The following is a 17834-nucleotide window of genomic DNA, read 5'->3' on the forward strand; positions in this document are numbered from 1 at the left end:
TCTTGATATTGATTCTGTTTCTGTAATATCTTCAATTTCATTTGATTCATATTAATAATAATACTCGATCAGATTTCGATCTAATATTTGTTTTTTGTTCTTAGTATTTGGATATTAATCTTTTCATATTAATAACAAAATTCTACATGGTATCAGAGACAGGTTCGCTTTGATATCCAGATTAAATCAATTATAATTGTTGTTAGGGTTTCGTTCTGGTTTTGTGTATTTGCAAAATTAGGGTTTTGAATTAATTGGGGATTTCAACTGCAAAGAACTTATTCTTGATTGATTGATCCTTGATTAGGGTTTCTGAACCCTAATTCGTCTACTACAACTCCGCTGCTGTTTTAGGTTTATTCTTTCCTACCTGATCTTGGTAAAATCAGGATCAACCTTTATTTGTTTTTGATTATCACGTTTATCAGTCTTATTGCCTGAAGAGTTGATTAGTGGTAGCATAAAATATTTGTTTGATCATTGGACCTTGACCTTTCACTATAGTGATTTGGAATCCTGGTAGACTTTGATCTTAGAAATTTGCTGCTTAATTAATTTCTTCTGTGTGATTTCATAATGACTGGTAGTGGTACTACTCCTGGTAGCAGTAGTACTCCTGCTGCTACTTCTATTGTGTTTGGTGATGAATTGTTTCTTCATCCTACTGATTCTAGTATCTCTTCTTTTGTTTCTCATAAATTGAAAGGAACTGAAAATTATAATGTGTGGTCTTGTGCTATGAAAATTGCTTTGCAAGCTAAAAATAAATTAGGTTTTATAAATGGTACTTGTGAGAAATCTACTAGTGATGAATCTTTAGCTAGACAATGGGATATGTGTAATTCTGTGGTTCTTACTTGGATTCTTAATTCTATTTTTGAAGATTTGTATTTAGGACAAATTTTCTCTACTAATGCTACAACTGTCTGGAATGAATTAAAAGAGACATATGATAAGATTAATGGTTTTGAAATTTTTAATTTGTATCAACAAATGAATTCTTTTAAACAGAATGGTATGCCTTTGTCAGATTATTATCATAAACTTAATGCTTATTGGAAACAGTTTGAATCTATAACAAAACTGCCTGAATGCTCATGTGATGCTAAAAAGGACTATAAAACTCATAATGATTTGATTAAATTGATGCAGTTTCTCATGGGACTTGATGATATATATGGTACTGTTAGAAGTGGCTTATTAACTAGGGATCCTTTACCTGATGTCAAGATTGCTTTCTCTGTTGTGTCTAGAGATGAATCTCATATATAGTCTTCTTCTACTGTTCTTGTATCTAAACCTCATAATACTGCTTTTGTTGCTAAATATCAACCTAATATTAGGAAGCCTGCACCTAAAAACAATAATCTTGTATGCTCTAATCCTAATTGTGGTTTGACTGGTCATACTGTAGATAAGTGCTATAAGATTGTTGGTTATCCTAATTATATTAAAAAGAAATGGGCTGCTTCTAATGCTTTGAAAAATACTTCTAGCAATAACTGCACATCTTTGTCTAATAATGTTGTTTCTAATGGTTCTACATCTTCAAATTCCACTCCTGTTTCTAATGAGTCTCCTTTCACTCATGATCAAGTTCAACAGCTTCTTAGGTTGTTAAATTCTAAACCACCTGAAAATGTACAAGCCAATATGGCAAGTACTTTTTATTGTTCAAATTCAAGGAGTTTTTTCAGAATTTAGAAAACTGATAAGGGATGGATCATAGACTCAGGAGCTAACCAACACATGGTTACTAGTCTTGATAATCTTGAAAACATTGTTGATATTTCTGAACTTGGACTTCAAATTGATCATCCTAATGGTACTACTGCATGCATTAAAAAAGTTGGTAATCTTAAACTAAGTGACAATTTGACTTTATATGATGTGTTGTATGTGCTTGAGTACTCTATAAATCTCTTGTCAGTCCATAAATTAGCTAGAGATAATAAAGTGTTTGTTGGTTTTGATGAATCAAAGTGTTACATTCAGGACTTACAAAGGAAGAGAACTTTGGGGACTGGTAGTCAGTCTGGAAGTTTGTATTATCTTGATTTTACTAGTTCAGGGAAAATGGTTAATTGCAATACTTTTGTTAGTTTTTCAAATTCTTTATGGCATTGCAGACTTGGTCATCCCTCTGACCAAGTTCTTAAAGTTTTAAAAAAATCAAATTGATATTAAAGGAGATGGTTCTACTTCTCCTTGTGATATATGCCATTTTTCTAAACAAACCAGAGATCCCTTTCCTTTAAGTGATCATGTGTCTACTTCTGTTGAAGATCTTGTGCATTTAGATGTTTGGGGTCCTTACAAAGTTTCTAGTAGAGAAGGATTTAAGTATTTTTTGACTGTGGTTGATGATTTTTCTAGGGCTATTTGGGTATATCTCTTAAAATCTAAAGATGAAGTTTATCAACATATTGTTATCTTTTTTGAATATCTAAAAAACCAGTTTTCAAAAAAGGTAAAAATATTCATAAGTGATAATGGAGGAGAATTTATTAATTCTAAAATGGAAAGTTTTTGTAATAATCATGGGATTGTTCATCAGACCTCTATTGCTTACACTCCTCAGCAAAATGGGATTGCTGAGAGAAAACACAGACATCTTTTAAATGTTGCTAGATCTCTTCTTTTTCAGGGAGGCATTCCTCTTAGGATGTGGACTGATTGTGTACTCACTGCTACTTACATTATTAATAGGCTGCCTTCCTCTATTCTTAAAGGAAAATCACCCTATGAGCTGATATTTGGAAAACCTCCAAATATTAATCATTTAAGGGTGTTTGGATGTCTCTGTTTTGCTACAACTTTAAATAATAATGATAAGTTTTCAAAAAAATCTGACAAATGTTTGTTTATTGGCTATTCAAATATTAAAAAAGGATACAAAGTTTATAGTATTGAGTCTAAAACTTCCTATTTTTCAAGAGATGTTAAATTTTATGAAGGAATCTTTCCTTTTAAAATGAATAAAACCAATTTGCTTGAAAAGGTTCAGAATTCTGAACTTATTAATTTCTTTGATTCACCTTATATCTATGAGTCAATAAACACACCACCCAATGATGAAGCAGAGACTAGCCATGATGATGAAAATCAGAATTTTCAACTAGGAGGCAATGGAGAAAATGCCAGTGATCTTGGATCACTAGGGGATTTCTCAAATGCCACCAGTGAGAATGATGATATGTCATCTCAAGATGATGATGTTAATGCTGAGGGTGTGTCTGATCAAAATCTTAGAAGGTCTGAACGAACTGGACACTTACTTGTTAAGTATGCTGATTATGTTTTGGATGGTAAAGTTAAGTATGGCATTAATAAACATGTTAATTATTCTCATTTTTCTAAAGACAACTTCTGTTTTTCTACTAATTTAAATAAAATTAGTGAACCAAAAACTTTTTTTGAAGCTAGTAAAAACAGAAATTGGGTAAATGCTATGAATGAGGAAATGGAAGCATTAAATAGAAATAACACATGGGAAATAACTAGTTTACCTTTTGATAGAAAACCAATAGGCTGCAAATGGGTATTTAAGGTAAAATATAAGTCAAATGGTGACATAGAAAGATATAAGGCAAGACTTGTGGCAAAAGGGTATGATCAAAGAGAAGGTGTTGACTATGAAGAGACTTTTTCTCCTGTGGTCAAAATTGTTACAGTAAGGTGTCTTATTAGTGTGGCTGTGTTTAATAATTGGCCTCTTTTTCAACTTGATATTAATAATGCATTTCTTTATGGTGACTTATATGAAGAAGTGTATATGGATTTGCCAACTGGTTACTTTCCTAAAGATGATAATAGAGTGTGTAAACTTAAGAAGTCATTGTATGGGCTTAAACAAGCTCCAAGACAATGGAATGAAAAATTATGTGAAATCTTGATTAAAAATGGTTTTAATCAAAGTAAGTGTGATTGTTCTCCCAAAAGGGATTCTGGACTGTTTATTGCATTACTTGTATATGTTGATGACATTGTAATTACAGGAAACAATCTCAATGAGATTGAAAAGGTTAAAATTTTTCTAAAGACTAAATTCTTAATTAAGGATTTAGGTGAGTTGAAATACTTCTTGGGCATTGAGGTTTTGAAGGATAATGATTCTGTTTGTCTTTCTCAAAGAAAATATACTCTTGAGTTATTAGCAGAGTATGGTATGCTTGCATGCAAACCTGCTAAAACCCCTATGGAGACAAAACTGATTATATCCAGTAAACCAATTGATGAAAGTGATAAACCTCTTGTTAATAATACAGAATACCAGAAATTACTTGGTAAACTTATCTATCTTACACATACTAGACCTGATATCTCTTATGTTGTTCATAGTTTAAGTCAGTATATGCATTCTCCTTTGACTTCTCATTTGAAGCTTGCTTTTAGGGTACTAAGGTATTTGAAGCAGAGTCCTGGTACTGGTATTTCTATCTCTAAATCTTCTTCCTTAAATTTATATGGTTACACTGATTCTGATTGGGCTAAGTGTAAAACTACTATGAGAAGTGTAACTGGATATGCTGTTTTTTTGGGCAACTATTTAGTTTCCTGGAAAAGCAAAAAACAAAGTGTTGTGTCCAGATCCTCAACTGAAGCTGAGTATAGAGCACTTGCTTCACTAACTTGTGAAGTAATGTGGCTTATAAATGTTTTAAGAGATTTACAAGTTGATGTTGAAAAACCTGTACCTCTTTTTTGTGACAACAAAGCTGCAATACAAATTTCTTCTAATCCAGTTTTTCATGAGAGAACAAAACATTTTGAGATAGATCTGCACTTTATTAGAGAAAAAATCTTAGATGGCTTAATCAAACCTTTGAAAATTGAGTCATCTAATCAAGTTGCAGATATATTAACCAAAGGTCTTTCAAAGGACCAACATGATAAGTTGTGTTCCAAATTGAAATTGTTTGACATGTTTAAACCTTGAAACTGAAGGGGAGTATTAAGTTGTATAAATATTCAGTTTTAAGTTTTAAACATGTTTTTTATATCTAGGACTTATTGTATGATTAGTCTCTTTGTGTAGGTACTATTCTTGGTGATCTTTGGTACTTATGGACTACAGAATTATACTTGGATACAAGGAGGGACTAATGTTGCACAAAGAGATTCAAGAAGGGCTGTAACTAGAGTCGGTGGGATCAAGATTAGAAGACCTTATATACAAGTTTAATCCTAAAATCCAGAATTATGATTCATATCGATATTCATTCCTCTTTTGATCGGAAATTATATTCAGGAAATTATATTCATATTCATTCTGTTTCAATATCATCTTGATATTGATTCTGTTTCTGTAATATCTTCAATTTCATTTGATTCATATTAATAATAATACTCGATCAGATTTCGATCTAATATTTTTTTTTTATTCTTAGTATCTGGATATTAATCTTTTCATATTAATAATAAAATTCTACAACTACGTACAAGAAAACGTACAAATCCAGACTCATAAAATACCAGCCAACATATAATTAATTTTCATAATTCACATCCAAATCCAACAAATCGCTAGAAGGTTGTCTATTGCAACATATGTCAACAAATTCATCCTTTTGACAAACCAAGAACATGATTGTTACTCGAAACAACATGTTTTTGAGGACTTTCATCAGGGATACAATTTCCATTCTCGTCATACGAAATCTTGCCCGAAAACTCAAGAGGCCGACATCTTTCTCCCATAATAATTGTTCGTTTCCATACGGCCTCTTTATCGTCATTCTCTAATTCTTCTTCTTGGTCAACTTTCCTCCACGAAATCATCTTGGCCATCAATAACGCTTTACTACTCATCAAGCCACTCCCTAATTTGGCAATTCTAGGCTTTTTGTCACCTAGACGTACCATGTTTTTTTCTCTTCTGTATGTATCTGACCTCTTCAAACCACCATTTAAACCACATAGAAAACGCATGATTGAGAAAACGGATTTATATATATATATATATGACCCGGCCGACCGTGAAAAATTTTGTATAGAAAATATATAGTTGTCTCTACCTTGGTAGACTTCAAAAGAAAATGATTAAATGAATGTAGCTAGAGAAGAAATAGGGATATGATGTTTATATAAGTGAAGGGTTGTTAAATGGACCATGGTTGGTTGGTTGGTTGGTTTTTATATATGGAGTAACCATTAAGGTATTGGACCAAAGACCCCGTGTAATTTGGTCAAGTGATCAAAGATACAAAAATAGAACCATATCTTCATATATGATCCAAGTTTTCCACGTACCAAAATGTATACTCCATTTGAAAGTTTAATGATCTTAACTATGCCTGGTTTTGTAAATTAACTATTATTATTAATCTTTTATTTTTTTTTATAATGAAAATGCTTAACGTGTATACAAAGCTTGATTAATTTTGTTCATAATCAAAAGTTTACTATTTAAATTTCATGGTAAGAGTAAAAAGATTTTAAGCACGTTACGGATTGTATTTTAAGACATATTTTAGGGTGGTCCATATACGTAGTAGTTTCTTCAATTATTGTACGGTGATTAAACTATTTTTGTTTAAAATGATGTTTAGAGTTAATTTTTGCTAGCAATCACTGTAAAGATATGTTGTCAAAATAATTATGCACATAAAAGGTCATACTTCATGGTTATTGTAGTTTCTAGAGGTTAATGGTTATTGTAGTTTCTAGAGGTTAAAAATTTCCAATGTCATTTTTCACACGTTTTTGTGTGCCACAATACCTTCATTTTTGTTGGGTATAAAGATCGAACCTTTGCTAATAATGTTAGGAGGTTGTATTATATATATAATTTGTATTTATATTACTTTCAGTTAATTGTACCTCTTAAAATCTTTATGTTGATTGTAATTCTATTTTTTAATTTTTTATTATGTATGATTATGTTTTACCGATGGGCAAGTTGGTCATTTTACTGTATCCACTAACTTAATTGTTGGTGCTTTTTTGGCTTTGCCATCTATCATCCAACATTGACTTAACAACATCATTTCGTGTCATACGGGCTGAGTTGACTCGACGACTTGAGTTGGTTTAACGAAGCAACACTTACGTCTCCTTCTTTGTCCATTAGCTTGTTTTGATATCAATATCTCATATGTCGTTTTCAGGATTCAAGTTTTGTGAAAACCATAGAGTATGAATGACCAATGATTTTTTATTTAGATTTAGTAGTTTAACTGAATTTTATTTCTTGTAGGTAAACTTGAAAGCATTTTCACTTTTAAATTAAAAATTAAAGGTCCAATTTGAAGTCAATTTTAGTAATAAAGTTAAATTAAAGTTTAAAGGATCTCAATCACAACTTAACGGTCAGTAGCCAACTAGTCCACAACTTTACATGATATTCTTGTATCTTTTTAAAGCTGATAATTTTATGAAGTCTAAAGGCCCAATAATCCAAATTAATTAATCCATCTATCAACTCATCCATCCGATCCATCGTTGATATGATGGTTGGGATTAATTATCGGGCCTATCGGACTTGAAAACTCGTTACATCAGAAAACTTCATATTAGAAATTTAAAAGTTCAATTCCTAGCTAGTTAAACATACCCGTACACTTACATTAGCAAAAACTAAAAGTATTCCACTTCAATACATATATCCGTTACACGGTTACACCATTATATTAACTCATCATCAAATAACCAAAATAAGTACGAGTATTTCATTAGTCATACATTCTTCGAATGAGAAACAAAATCAAACAATTAAGAAAAACGAAATTACATTACATTACCAAGTGTATATACATTGTAGTAAAAGTATTTTGGTCTCAAGAGTTACGGTTATACAACTTTTATTTAATTAAAACAAGCACGTTACATTACATAACATAGCATATATATTATATTATATTATATTATATATGTATGACTCAATAGTGAAAAAACATACTTGTATTATATATATTGTGAGTAGTATTAAATAGGAATGGCTCGGTTGACTTTAGGATAAACAACAGTAGCAGGATGAGCCATGATGCGGCGGCCTTTGACATGTCGAAAGATATAAACCAAGGCACCCACTGGCCACTCGATTACCGCCGCTGCTGCAAATGCTATGAACCCCACTGTCGGTCCCACCACCTTGCACCGGCACGGGTTGCTTTTTGTCCCGCATTGTACACATATTGGAAATCCACCTACCATCTTTTAATTAAATTCTTGCTCACTGTATTATATGTGTTTATATATATATATATCGATCTGTTTGTACTCGCCTGAAGTATTGATTACTGAGTGAATCAGATCAGATGTTTTTTTGGTTGTTTGATATTGATGATGGGTGTTGAAAGGTAGTTTTGTGGGTTTTTATAGGGGTGATTTTGATGATGGCATATGGTTGCTACGTGTCGTGATGAGAATGTGGTGTCGTGTGAACGTGTATGCATGTGATGACACGTGTTGGAAGGTTAGTGAACAGAGATATAGGAAGTTAGAATTGGATAATGTTGTTTACGGTGAATTTGATGAAGCTTGGCTATTGGGTGATTGATTTTAGTCTTGTTACGATTACGTGATTTACTATAAGAAAGTTGAACTTAATTACATCGCTCAATTTTATCAAATTAACTTTTGATGATGTTATTATTTAGATAAACTATAAATTAAAAATCCTAATAATAATTATCCAAATATATTATTATATTATTATTTATATTAAATTATAAAAAAAGTCTCATTAATTTACACTTTTTTATTTTCCATCAATAATTTATACTTTTTAGCCCTGAATACTTACTTTATATTTATTTTTAGCCATCAACTTAAGAGAATTTTTTTAAATTTATAATCATTTAATTAAATTAAAAAATTTTTTAACATATGAAATATTTTCTAAAAAAAAATTATTTCAAAACCTAACGACTTATTAACAAATATGATATTAGATTTTTATAATTATAAATATTAATATTTAGTTTAATATTTGATATAAATACAATGTGAACTCTAGATACATATCCCAAACACGATTTACAACAAAGGGTTACTTGAATCCTAAATCCAAATCAATATAAACTACATTCAAGATTCATTTTATCTCTCAATAAAAAAAAAGTACATAATTTTCTCTTTTTTATATATTAGTTTTACATATTAATATTTAATGTTACAGTTGTCACTCAAATCAAGAGTTCTAATTGTTATCAAAAAATATAAAAACATTCCTAATTGTTATTATATTATCATAGAACAAGTGATTGAAAATAAACCTATGCGTATTATGGACGCGCATCATAATTAAATACATATACTTGAATGTCAAGTACAGGATCACAAATATGTTTATATTTTAATTCTTAATTATCTTTCATAATAGTATCACATTATGAGTATATATAACTGGTTTCAAAATATTCTATAATGAAGAAATTATTATATATAGCATGTGGCTTGTGGAATGACTACGACAAACAATTCCATCAATATGTCTAGGCTAATCATTACAGTGACAAACATATGATTATTGTACTACAAATATAACACTTACAACCGTATTTCTTCAAAATTATAAGCTTTTATGACTTAAAGATATGAAGATCTAATATTGATAATATCATAAAACTCGTGTCCAGTGTTGGACACTGGTCTAAAATCTAGTAAAAAATATATAAGATATATTTTTTTAAATCAATTCCATCTTCAATGACATATATTGAGAAGGTAATTAAGATGAAAAATTTAGACAGTATTATCTTTTACTAGATTTTAGATCCGTATTAAATACAGATTTTACAACATTATCAACATAAAAATTAGTATGTGGAACAAACTTATACATTAAATGTAAAAATATACTTAAATTGGAATTAGGATATTCAAATGTAAATCTCGAATGTTAAATCACATCAAGGATGTATAGTGTAGCAGGGTTTATACAAACTCTCTCAGAAAAGCAATATTTCAACTTTGATTACACAATTGACCGAGTTCTCATTAATGTATTGCAAAAAAGTAATTTTGTTTTCGTTAGTCATGATTGTTAAAAACAATAAAAAAATAGCAGCTTGTTCGTGTAATTTTCAATGATTTTGTGTGTTTGATTTTATTTGTAGGGTACGGTTTATATACTACGAGTAATTGAGAAGGTAATTAAGATGAAAAATTTAGACAGTATTATCTTTTATTCATAAGTAAAAAGACTTATGATTATGTTGTAGTAACTAATTATAATCGAATCTCTAACTACTTTTTTTAGAAAAAAAATAAATAAATTGATTTTCAATTTTTTTTTCATGATAATTGATACATGAGAAGCTTGAGGCTCATTATCTTCGATGACATGAAAAATAATATCGCTATGAAAATTGACATAATGTCGAAAGATATATATGATATACGAGCATAATGTTCGCGTGTTGCGGCGGTGAGATGATGGGGGTGATAGATCATCAGAGGTGATAAGTCATAGAGTGTGATAGTCAAATGCCTTAGCTATACAGGTTCTGCCCTCGGTGTTAAAAATTCGTCGAAAGTATATTGAATGACCTCTTTAATGAAAAAACATGAAATTTTAAGAATACCCATACAATTTTTATAACTTATCGGTATACGTTTTTTGTAAAATAAAATATTTTGAATAAATTAGAAGAATAAAATGATCTATGAAGGAAAGAGAAAAAAATGAGTGGTTGAGATTTAAGGTTATATTAAGTAGAGATGTTTAAATTAATAAATAAAGAGAATAATAATTTAGATAGTTCAAATCATCTTTTCTTAAAAAAAAAGAGGCAAAATGCTTTATAAGATAGTATATAATTATATATATAAGAAAACTTATACGGAGTACTAACAAAGTTTACTAATTTATGTGACATCAATCATCACTAATAGAATTATTTCATTTTTCTTTTTATTCACTCTCTCTCTTTATTTTATTGGTCCACATGTATTTGTAAACTTTGTTGGTAAAAGTTTATTTGTAAATTGTAATTATAGCATTTTTCCAATGTATATATCAGTACATCACTGCTATTTTACATTTTTTAATCACCTTTTAAACCAAAACAAAGATTTTAGTTCTTGAAGAACCCCATTGTTGTTTCTGATTACATTTTTCTTTTCATTTCTGTTTTGGAGCGATCCTTTCACATAAAGTTTTGACTTTTGACCCATTTTAGCTCGCATAACAAAAAAGATATACGAAGTTTAATTTTGTCAATTAGACTAGCTATGTGATGGATGACCTGTAAGCAATTGGATAGAGACAAAACTATTTAGATTTTTTTTTCTTTATATCTCGTTTTTGATAAAGAATCGAGGTTTAAAATTGATACTTTTGCTCGGATTTTAACATTCATTTTAAATATCTTAATGACTAATTTCTTAATGAGTTGATATATATTTTTTCATGTTATTTTAAATATTTTATTTTGACTTTTTAATATTTTTTTTACAAATAAAATTATTCATAAACAAAATAACTAGGGGTATGAAACCTGTAGATTTCGAAGTGCAAGTCCCGAATACAAAAAGCTTAATCATGATGTCATATATTTTAAAATCAAATAATATATCTATAATACAAACAAAATTATTTACTGTCAAATTTTAAAGACAAAATGATTGTTAATATATGTATGAAACCTGTAGATTTCGAAGTGCAAGTCTCAAAGACCCGAAGTGCTCGAACAAAAAAAAAATTAAACTTAAAGTGATCAAATGGACAACCCAATACGAACTGCTGTTATGCACGTTATTTTGTTCAAATATTTATGTCCACTTTGACTAATTGTTCGAATAAGGGAAGATATAATTAAGATTAAATGAGAGTTATATTTATTATTTAATTAAAATTTGGGTGCATAGGTTATCAATCGTGACATATTAATACACTGTACATAACAGAGGTCTTGTTACAAATTTAGTGACATATGCATAGGGCTGTAAACGAACCGAACGAACACGAACGGGACCTTGTTCATGTTCGTTCGTTTAGTTTAACGAACGGTTCACGAACAGATTAACGAACAAAATGACTTGTTCATGTTCGTTCGTTTGTGTTTATGAACGGTTCACGAACACAAACGAACGAACACAAACGAACGAAATATTTATAAATTAAGTATTTTTATTTTAACTTTTTCTTAAATAGTTAGGTATTAATAATATATATTATATAAAGCACATATTTATATTTGTAAATGAACATAAACAAACTATTGTTCACGAACAGATTATCAAATGTTCACGAACGTAAATGAACGAACGAGAGCTTTGTTCATGTTCGTTCATTTAACTAAATGAACGAACACGACTGAACTTCCCGCCGAACGGTTCATGAACTGTTCAGTTCGTTTACAGCCCTACATATGCACATTAATCAGTTTTTGATTAATTAGTACGATACAAATAAATTATGAGATACAATTAAAAAGAAAGACACAAATTTAAGGTACATACCAGATCTCTTAGAGTCTTAGGACGTCCATCGTCATCCAAGAACTTAGACTCGTCTTCGGTAAACCCTCCCACAACATCAATGATGCATTGTTGATCCTTTTCGCTAACGTTATCACTTATTTTATTTTTTTATTACTTCCGAAAAAAGAAAAGAAAAATATGAATGTTAAATAAATTAATGATCATGTTAATTACCTGTAACTGTCAAAATCAACTAATTAACCCCAACTCGACACGATCTCAAATAGTATTCTTTCTATTGTATGTATATATAGTACATGACATCGATCAAAATAAGCATTACATAGAATTTAATTTAATTTTGGCAATATTATGAAAAAGATCATATCATTCGAATAACTAAATATTTAATTTGAACAAGATTAAGGGCCGGTAAACCGTTTAACAAAAGTTAAAAAGTCGTCGAAAGTACATCGAATTGGATCTCTAATGAAAGAGGACGAAATTTTAAGACTACCCATGTTTTTTGTTTCGTCAAATGATTTAGGGTTTGTGAGATAAAGCATTTTAAATGATTTGGGTGAATTTTATTATTTACTTGAAGAGAGAGAAAGAGAGAAAGAATGTGTGGTCCAAAATGGTTCTTGAGTTCTTTTTTTTATGAGTGTTCAAAATAACTCACTCTTAGTCTATATATAGTTATTTATTGCATTGTAAAATCTAAATATGACCAATGGTAAATCTTGCATTGTAACATCTAAATATGACCAATGGTAAATCAAGTTTCTTATCTATATATTGTTTTATCACATATTTCAGGATACAGTTAAAGCACCATCTGAACACAAAACCATGAAGAAAGCAAGCATGATCAGTGTTGTGACTATGACGCTTTTTAATATGTTATGTGGATGTTCCGGCTATGCTGCATTTGGAGACATGGCACCTGGAAACCTCCTCCTCGGTTTTGGTTCTTTGACCTTAGCTTACTGGCTTGTCGACATTGCCAACGTCGCCATCGTGATCCACCTCGTTGGGGCTTACCAAGTCTTCTGCCAGCCCTTATTCGCCTTTGTTGAAACCAAATCCTTCCCCGAGAGCAAAGTCATTAACAACGACATCGAGATCCCAATCCCGGCCAGTTGGTGGATGTAAACCCTTGAAGCTAAATATGTTCCAGTTAGCATGGAGAAGTGCCTTCGTTTGCTTGACCACACTCATTGCTATGTTGATGCCGTTTTTTAAACGATGTTGTTGGAATTCTTGAAGCATTTGGATTCTGGCCTTTGACCGTCTACTTTCCGATAGAGATATATATTGTTCAAAAGAAGATACCAAGATGGAGTGCCCGTTGGATTTTGCTACAATCACTAAGTGTCGCTTGTCTCCTTATCTCGATCATTGTTGCAACGGGATCAATTGCTGGTGTGGTTACTGATCTCAAGACTTACAAGCCTTTCAAGACATCAATGTGTATTGGTGCAGCAAATTTGGGGGAGTCTTGTACTTGTTAGTTTCTTATTAGCTTTTTCCTTTAATAAAATTTTTTTATTGTCGTTTGAAAATAAAAATAAAAATAAAAAACATTCGTGTTACTATGATAAATTGTATTGTTTAACCGTTATCACTTTTTATTATGGCATAAATATAATACAGTAAAACCTCTATAAATTAATAATGTCGGGACCGAGGTTTTTTATAAATTTATCGGAATATTATTATATTGATAAATTAATAAATTATTAATTTAAAGATGTCCAAACCTTCAAAATTTCCCTTTTTGATTTCCATTTTCAATTTATGTTTGCACATTAACTTGTCAAGTGCATTGTTTTAAATTAAAGATAGTTTAATGTACATGATTCTAGATTTCTCACAATAAAATGTCCAAGGATAAGTTTTAAAATCAAATCAACTATGGCTTCTAAACTAAAAGGTGTAAAGAAATCAACCATGACCAATCAACAACTCTCAACTTCTCAAGAGATCATCGGTAACAACACTTTACAACTTTTTGTTACAATACGAGAAGACAATGCCTCAACTTTTAAATGCAATGAGAAATTTTAAAGATAACTCAATACATATTTCAAATTCCAAAATAAACTAGTGACTATAGATTCATTTTTTACTAAAAAATATTAAAATTTTGAAATATTTAAGGAATTATTAATTTATAGTTCTATTGGGACTAATATATTTACATGGGGGTTTCAAAAAAATTATTATCTTATTATTTTATTAATTAGGGTCCAATTTTGTACTGGTCCCAAGTTGGGACCGGACAAATTATTAGTTTTATCGAGGTTATTAATTTACGCAGCATGTATCCCCACCATTGTTTTTTGGTATCTCGACCACAACTACTATTTGCAGCGATAGTCGCTACAAATAGTGTGGGCCCCCTGTTTGTAATGACAAATCTGGCGAAGTAATAGCGGGTCCCCTATCAGTAATCGCTGCAAATAGTTGGATATGGACAAAACACCACTATTTGCAGCGATAATCGCTGCAAATAATGTGGTTGAATTATCGAAAGTCTGGTCAAGATACCAAACGCCTTAATTTATCGAGTATTAAATTATTGAGGTTTTACTATAATATCCATGTAATATGCCATTAAAGCCATTTTGTGATACAAAACGTTACTTTTGACCAAAACTTTGAAACGACACATTGAGGCCCAAATGATTCAAACCCCAAATATAATGGGCTTCATTTCACAAATTCGAATAAATAATATTCCCTCGTTCCCCCACTACGACTATACTTTTCAAAATCAAACGTAACCAGGTGTTTGTAAAAATGCCCCAAAGAAAAAATTCCAATAAAAAAGGCCCATCAACATCAGGCGTTGTTACCCTCCGAAGATCACCAAGATTTCTTCAGATGGTACTCTTTAATCCTGAAAACCCGATAACCTCTGACCCGGAACCACCAAATGCTGAAACGTTGTCTCGTACCTCAAATCAGAAAAGCAGTAATCTTTCTTCTTATTTCTTTTATTTATATATTTTTGTAATTTGTTTTGATCATATTTTAGGAATTTTAATTGAGACCAACTAACCCTAACTGTAATTAGCATATCTATTTTATCTGCATTGTTAGTTTTTGCCCGATGGGTCGGCCCGTATCAGCAGTTTCTTACAACATAATTGATTTTGTTATCTTTTTTCTTATTTTGTGGTAATAAATTGTGATTTAATTTTGTATTAGGGGAATTGGAGAGGCGGGTAACACGTAGTACTAGTGGATTTATTGGAAATCCGAGCAATGGTGGTTCATCTAGTGAACAGATAACCGAAGAGGGCATGAATAAATCTAAAAGGTCTAAAGGCCGGCTGCGACAGAATACGGTAAAAAAGAGTAAGAAAAGTAGGGACGATAAAGTTGATGATATAATACACGAAGGGGGTTTGTTGATAACTGAAAAGCAGGTTTTGGATGAAGAGTTATTAGAAAAATATGTAAATAAGTGTATGAGTGAAGTTGATGTTAACACTGCTGCAGTAGTACATGAGGGGCCGGTAAACGTGATGGATGTTAACAAAATGATAAAGAGTGCCGGGGTTAAAAGAACACGAAATGAGTTTGAGAATAGCATGGGGTTGGCTCAAGATTGGACTAAAGAGCAGGAACTGGCGCTAGAGAGAGCTTACCAAGAAGCAAAGCCCACCCCACGGTTTTGGAAGAAAGTTTCTAGGATGGTAATAAACTACCCTTTATAAACTCTATGTCTACTGCGTAATATCAAAAAAGTTTTGATCTTGCTTTATTTCATGTGCTTTTGACAATGGCCAACTCAATTGTGTTTTCTGCATATTATCATAAATTTGAATTTTTTGAGGTTTAATTTTGCTATTAATGTATGTGTTTTAGGTGCCTGGAAAATCTGCACAGGAATGTTTTGACAAAGTACACTGTAGTCATTTAACACCACCACAACCTCGTATGCGTGCTAGGCCTCGAGTATTAAAAAGTTTACAGAACTCTTGTCTTGTTGCAAATAAGTTGCTGAATGCATCAAGTCCTGCAGCTAAAAGGCCTAGATACCATAAGCAGAAGAGTCATGTAGTTCAGAGAACCATAAGACATATGATACAAAATCAGTATAAGGTGGTACAGGAATCTGCGGCTGATCTGTTTTCAGTTTTGGAGCCCGCATTCGCCGAATCTGTAAATGGTAATCGGATGTTTACCACACCTGATCGTAACCCGAACGAAGTACTCAAAAGGTGTCAAGAAAGATCTTCCACAGCCCATAAAAAGAGTGTTTCAAAATTTAGTAGTTTAGACAATGCCACACTGGCGAGTCCTCCTGTTCTAAAACCGGTTAAAAACAAAGCGTTGCATGAGAAATATATCGACCAGTTGAACTGCAGAGAAGCTAAGAGGAAGGCAGCGAATGAAAAGGCGGAAAAGCTCGATAAAAGTAAAGGGATGAAGCAAGAGAGCTCTGCAGAGAGAAAGATTGCAATAAAAACAGCAAAAAATGCTTTGGTTTTTAGTGCAAGAGATGCTATTAATGAGTTCCAGCATCAACAGGCGACAGCTTTGAACGATTTTTTTGATTATGAGAGTGGTACAGATTCTGACAAGGACGACAGTGAGGTTTTTTTATGACTGCTACTGTCCAGATTACAGCTGAGTTTTGTTCTTTTCAAGTTAGTTCTTGTTTACATTGCTTAATATCTGAAACAAGATTTTAACTGTGCATAATCGAGTTTAAATAAGTGATCAATTGAAGTGTTACAATTGTTGTTTTTGTCCTAATTAGTCTTGGTGTCTCAAATTTGTGTTTCTTCTTGAAGCTCTATACAGTCTTTGCATTGCAACCATCCCTATAATATACTGCAGATGACCTGTTATTTAAGAAATCAATTGAGGCTTGGGTAGATGTTTCTTGTATTTGTCTTCACTGTCTGAATGTAAATTACCTTACCCCCACCATTAAAACAATAAAAACTTGACTATTAGTTGTGATGGTTGATTAAAATGACTATTTTTGTGCCATAGCAACATTTTATATTAACTGAATTAACATTATTTATACTTCATAACATGTTTATTACTAACCATAATTATATGATCAAATGTTTTATGGTAACAACCTTTTTATTGGACTAACGCAATACCTGCCCTTAAGGCAGGGTAAATATATACGTTATAGGCCAAGTAAAATGTGTATTATTGTCTTATTGTTTGTATCCAACTGAAGTGTACTGATAAGGATGTTTTACAATGATGGAAGCGCAAAGTGTCAAGCTTTTAGAAGCTAAGCAATTGAACGATTTAGATACGTGCATACAATTATATTTATGAGTGCTAAGCAACTTTAGGCATACAAAAACAAGGGATATAAATATAGGATATGTACATAACCATAGTTGTGCCCCTTTGCTTGATATCACCCAAAATAAATTTTGAGTTTATCTTGCCCTTGGTTGTACAGACAACTTCCTAGA

At 31.2% G+C, this 17834-nt stretch overlaps 2 protein-coding genes and 1 pseudogene across 3 annotated transcripts; 2 read left to right on the forward strand and 1 right to left on the reverse strand.

Moving 5' to 3' along the window:
• Positions 1–7885: 7885 nt before the first annotated feature.
• LOC122602640 lies at positions 7886–8262 on the reverse strand. The gene has a single exon (XM_043775239.1). The coding sequence runs from the start codon at positions 8152–8154 to the stop codon at positions 7927–7929; it is 228 nt and encodes a 75-aa protein (XP_043631174.1). The 5' UTR covers positions 8155–8262; the 3' UTR covers positions 7886–7926.
• A 4959-nt stretch (positions 8263–13221) lies between these two features.
• On the forward strand, positions 13222–13883 carry LOC122604682 (annotated as a pseudogene).
• Positions 13884–15129: 1246 nt separating this feature from the next.
• Positions 15130–17110, forward strand: LOC122605939. 2 transcript variants are annotated; one of them, XM_043778904.1, is made up of 3 exons: positions 15130–15349; positions 15586–16076; positions 16249–17110. In XM_043778904.1, the coding sequence occupies exons 1-3, from the start codon at positions 15175–15177 to the stop codon at positions 16990–16992; spliced, it is 1410 nt and encodes a 469-aa protein (XP_043634839.1). In that variant the 5' UTR covers positions 15130–15174; the 3' UTR covers positions 16993–17110. The 2 variants fall into 2 exon arrangements, with proteins under 2 accessions (XP_043634839.1, XP_043634840.1); XM_043778905.1 differs by having other exon boundaries at positions 15880–16076.
• The last annotated feature ends 724 nt before the right edge of the window (positions 17111–17834 follow it).

This window comes from Erigeron canadensis, chromosome 6, assembly GCF_010389155.1.
Source record: "Erigeron canadensis isolate Cc75 chromosome 6, C_canadensis_v1, whole genome shotgun sequence".
Classification (NCBI taxonomy): Eukaryota; Viridiplantae; Streptophyta; class Magnoliopsida; order Asterales; family Asteraceae; genus Erigeron; species Erigeron canadensis.

Coding starts and splice junctions, on each gene's coding strand:
- LOC122605939 (XM_043778904.1), top strand. CDS start 15,175: ATGCCCCAAAGAAAAAATTCCAATAAAAAAGGCCCATCAACATCAGGC. Junction 15,350..15,585: donor TACCTCAAATCAGAAAAGCA/GTAATCTTTCTT, acceptor ATTTTGTATTAG/GGGAATTGGAGAGGCGGGTA. Junction 16,077..16,248: donor GGAAGAAAGTTTCTAGGATG/GTAATAAACTAC, acceptor TATGTGTTTTAG/GTGCCTGGAAAATCTGCACA.
- LOC122602640 (XM_043775239.1), bottom strand. CDS start 8,154: ATGGTAGGTGGATTTCCAATATGTGTACAATGCGGGACAAAAAGCAAC.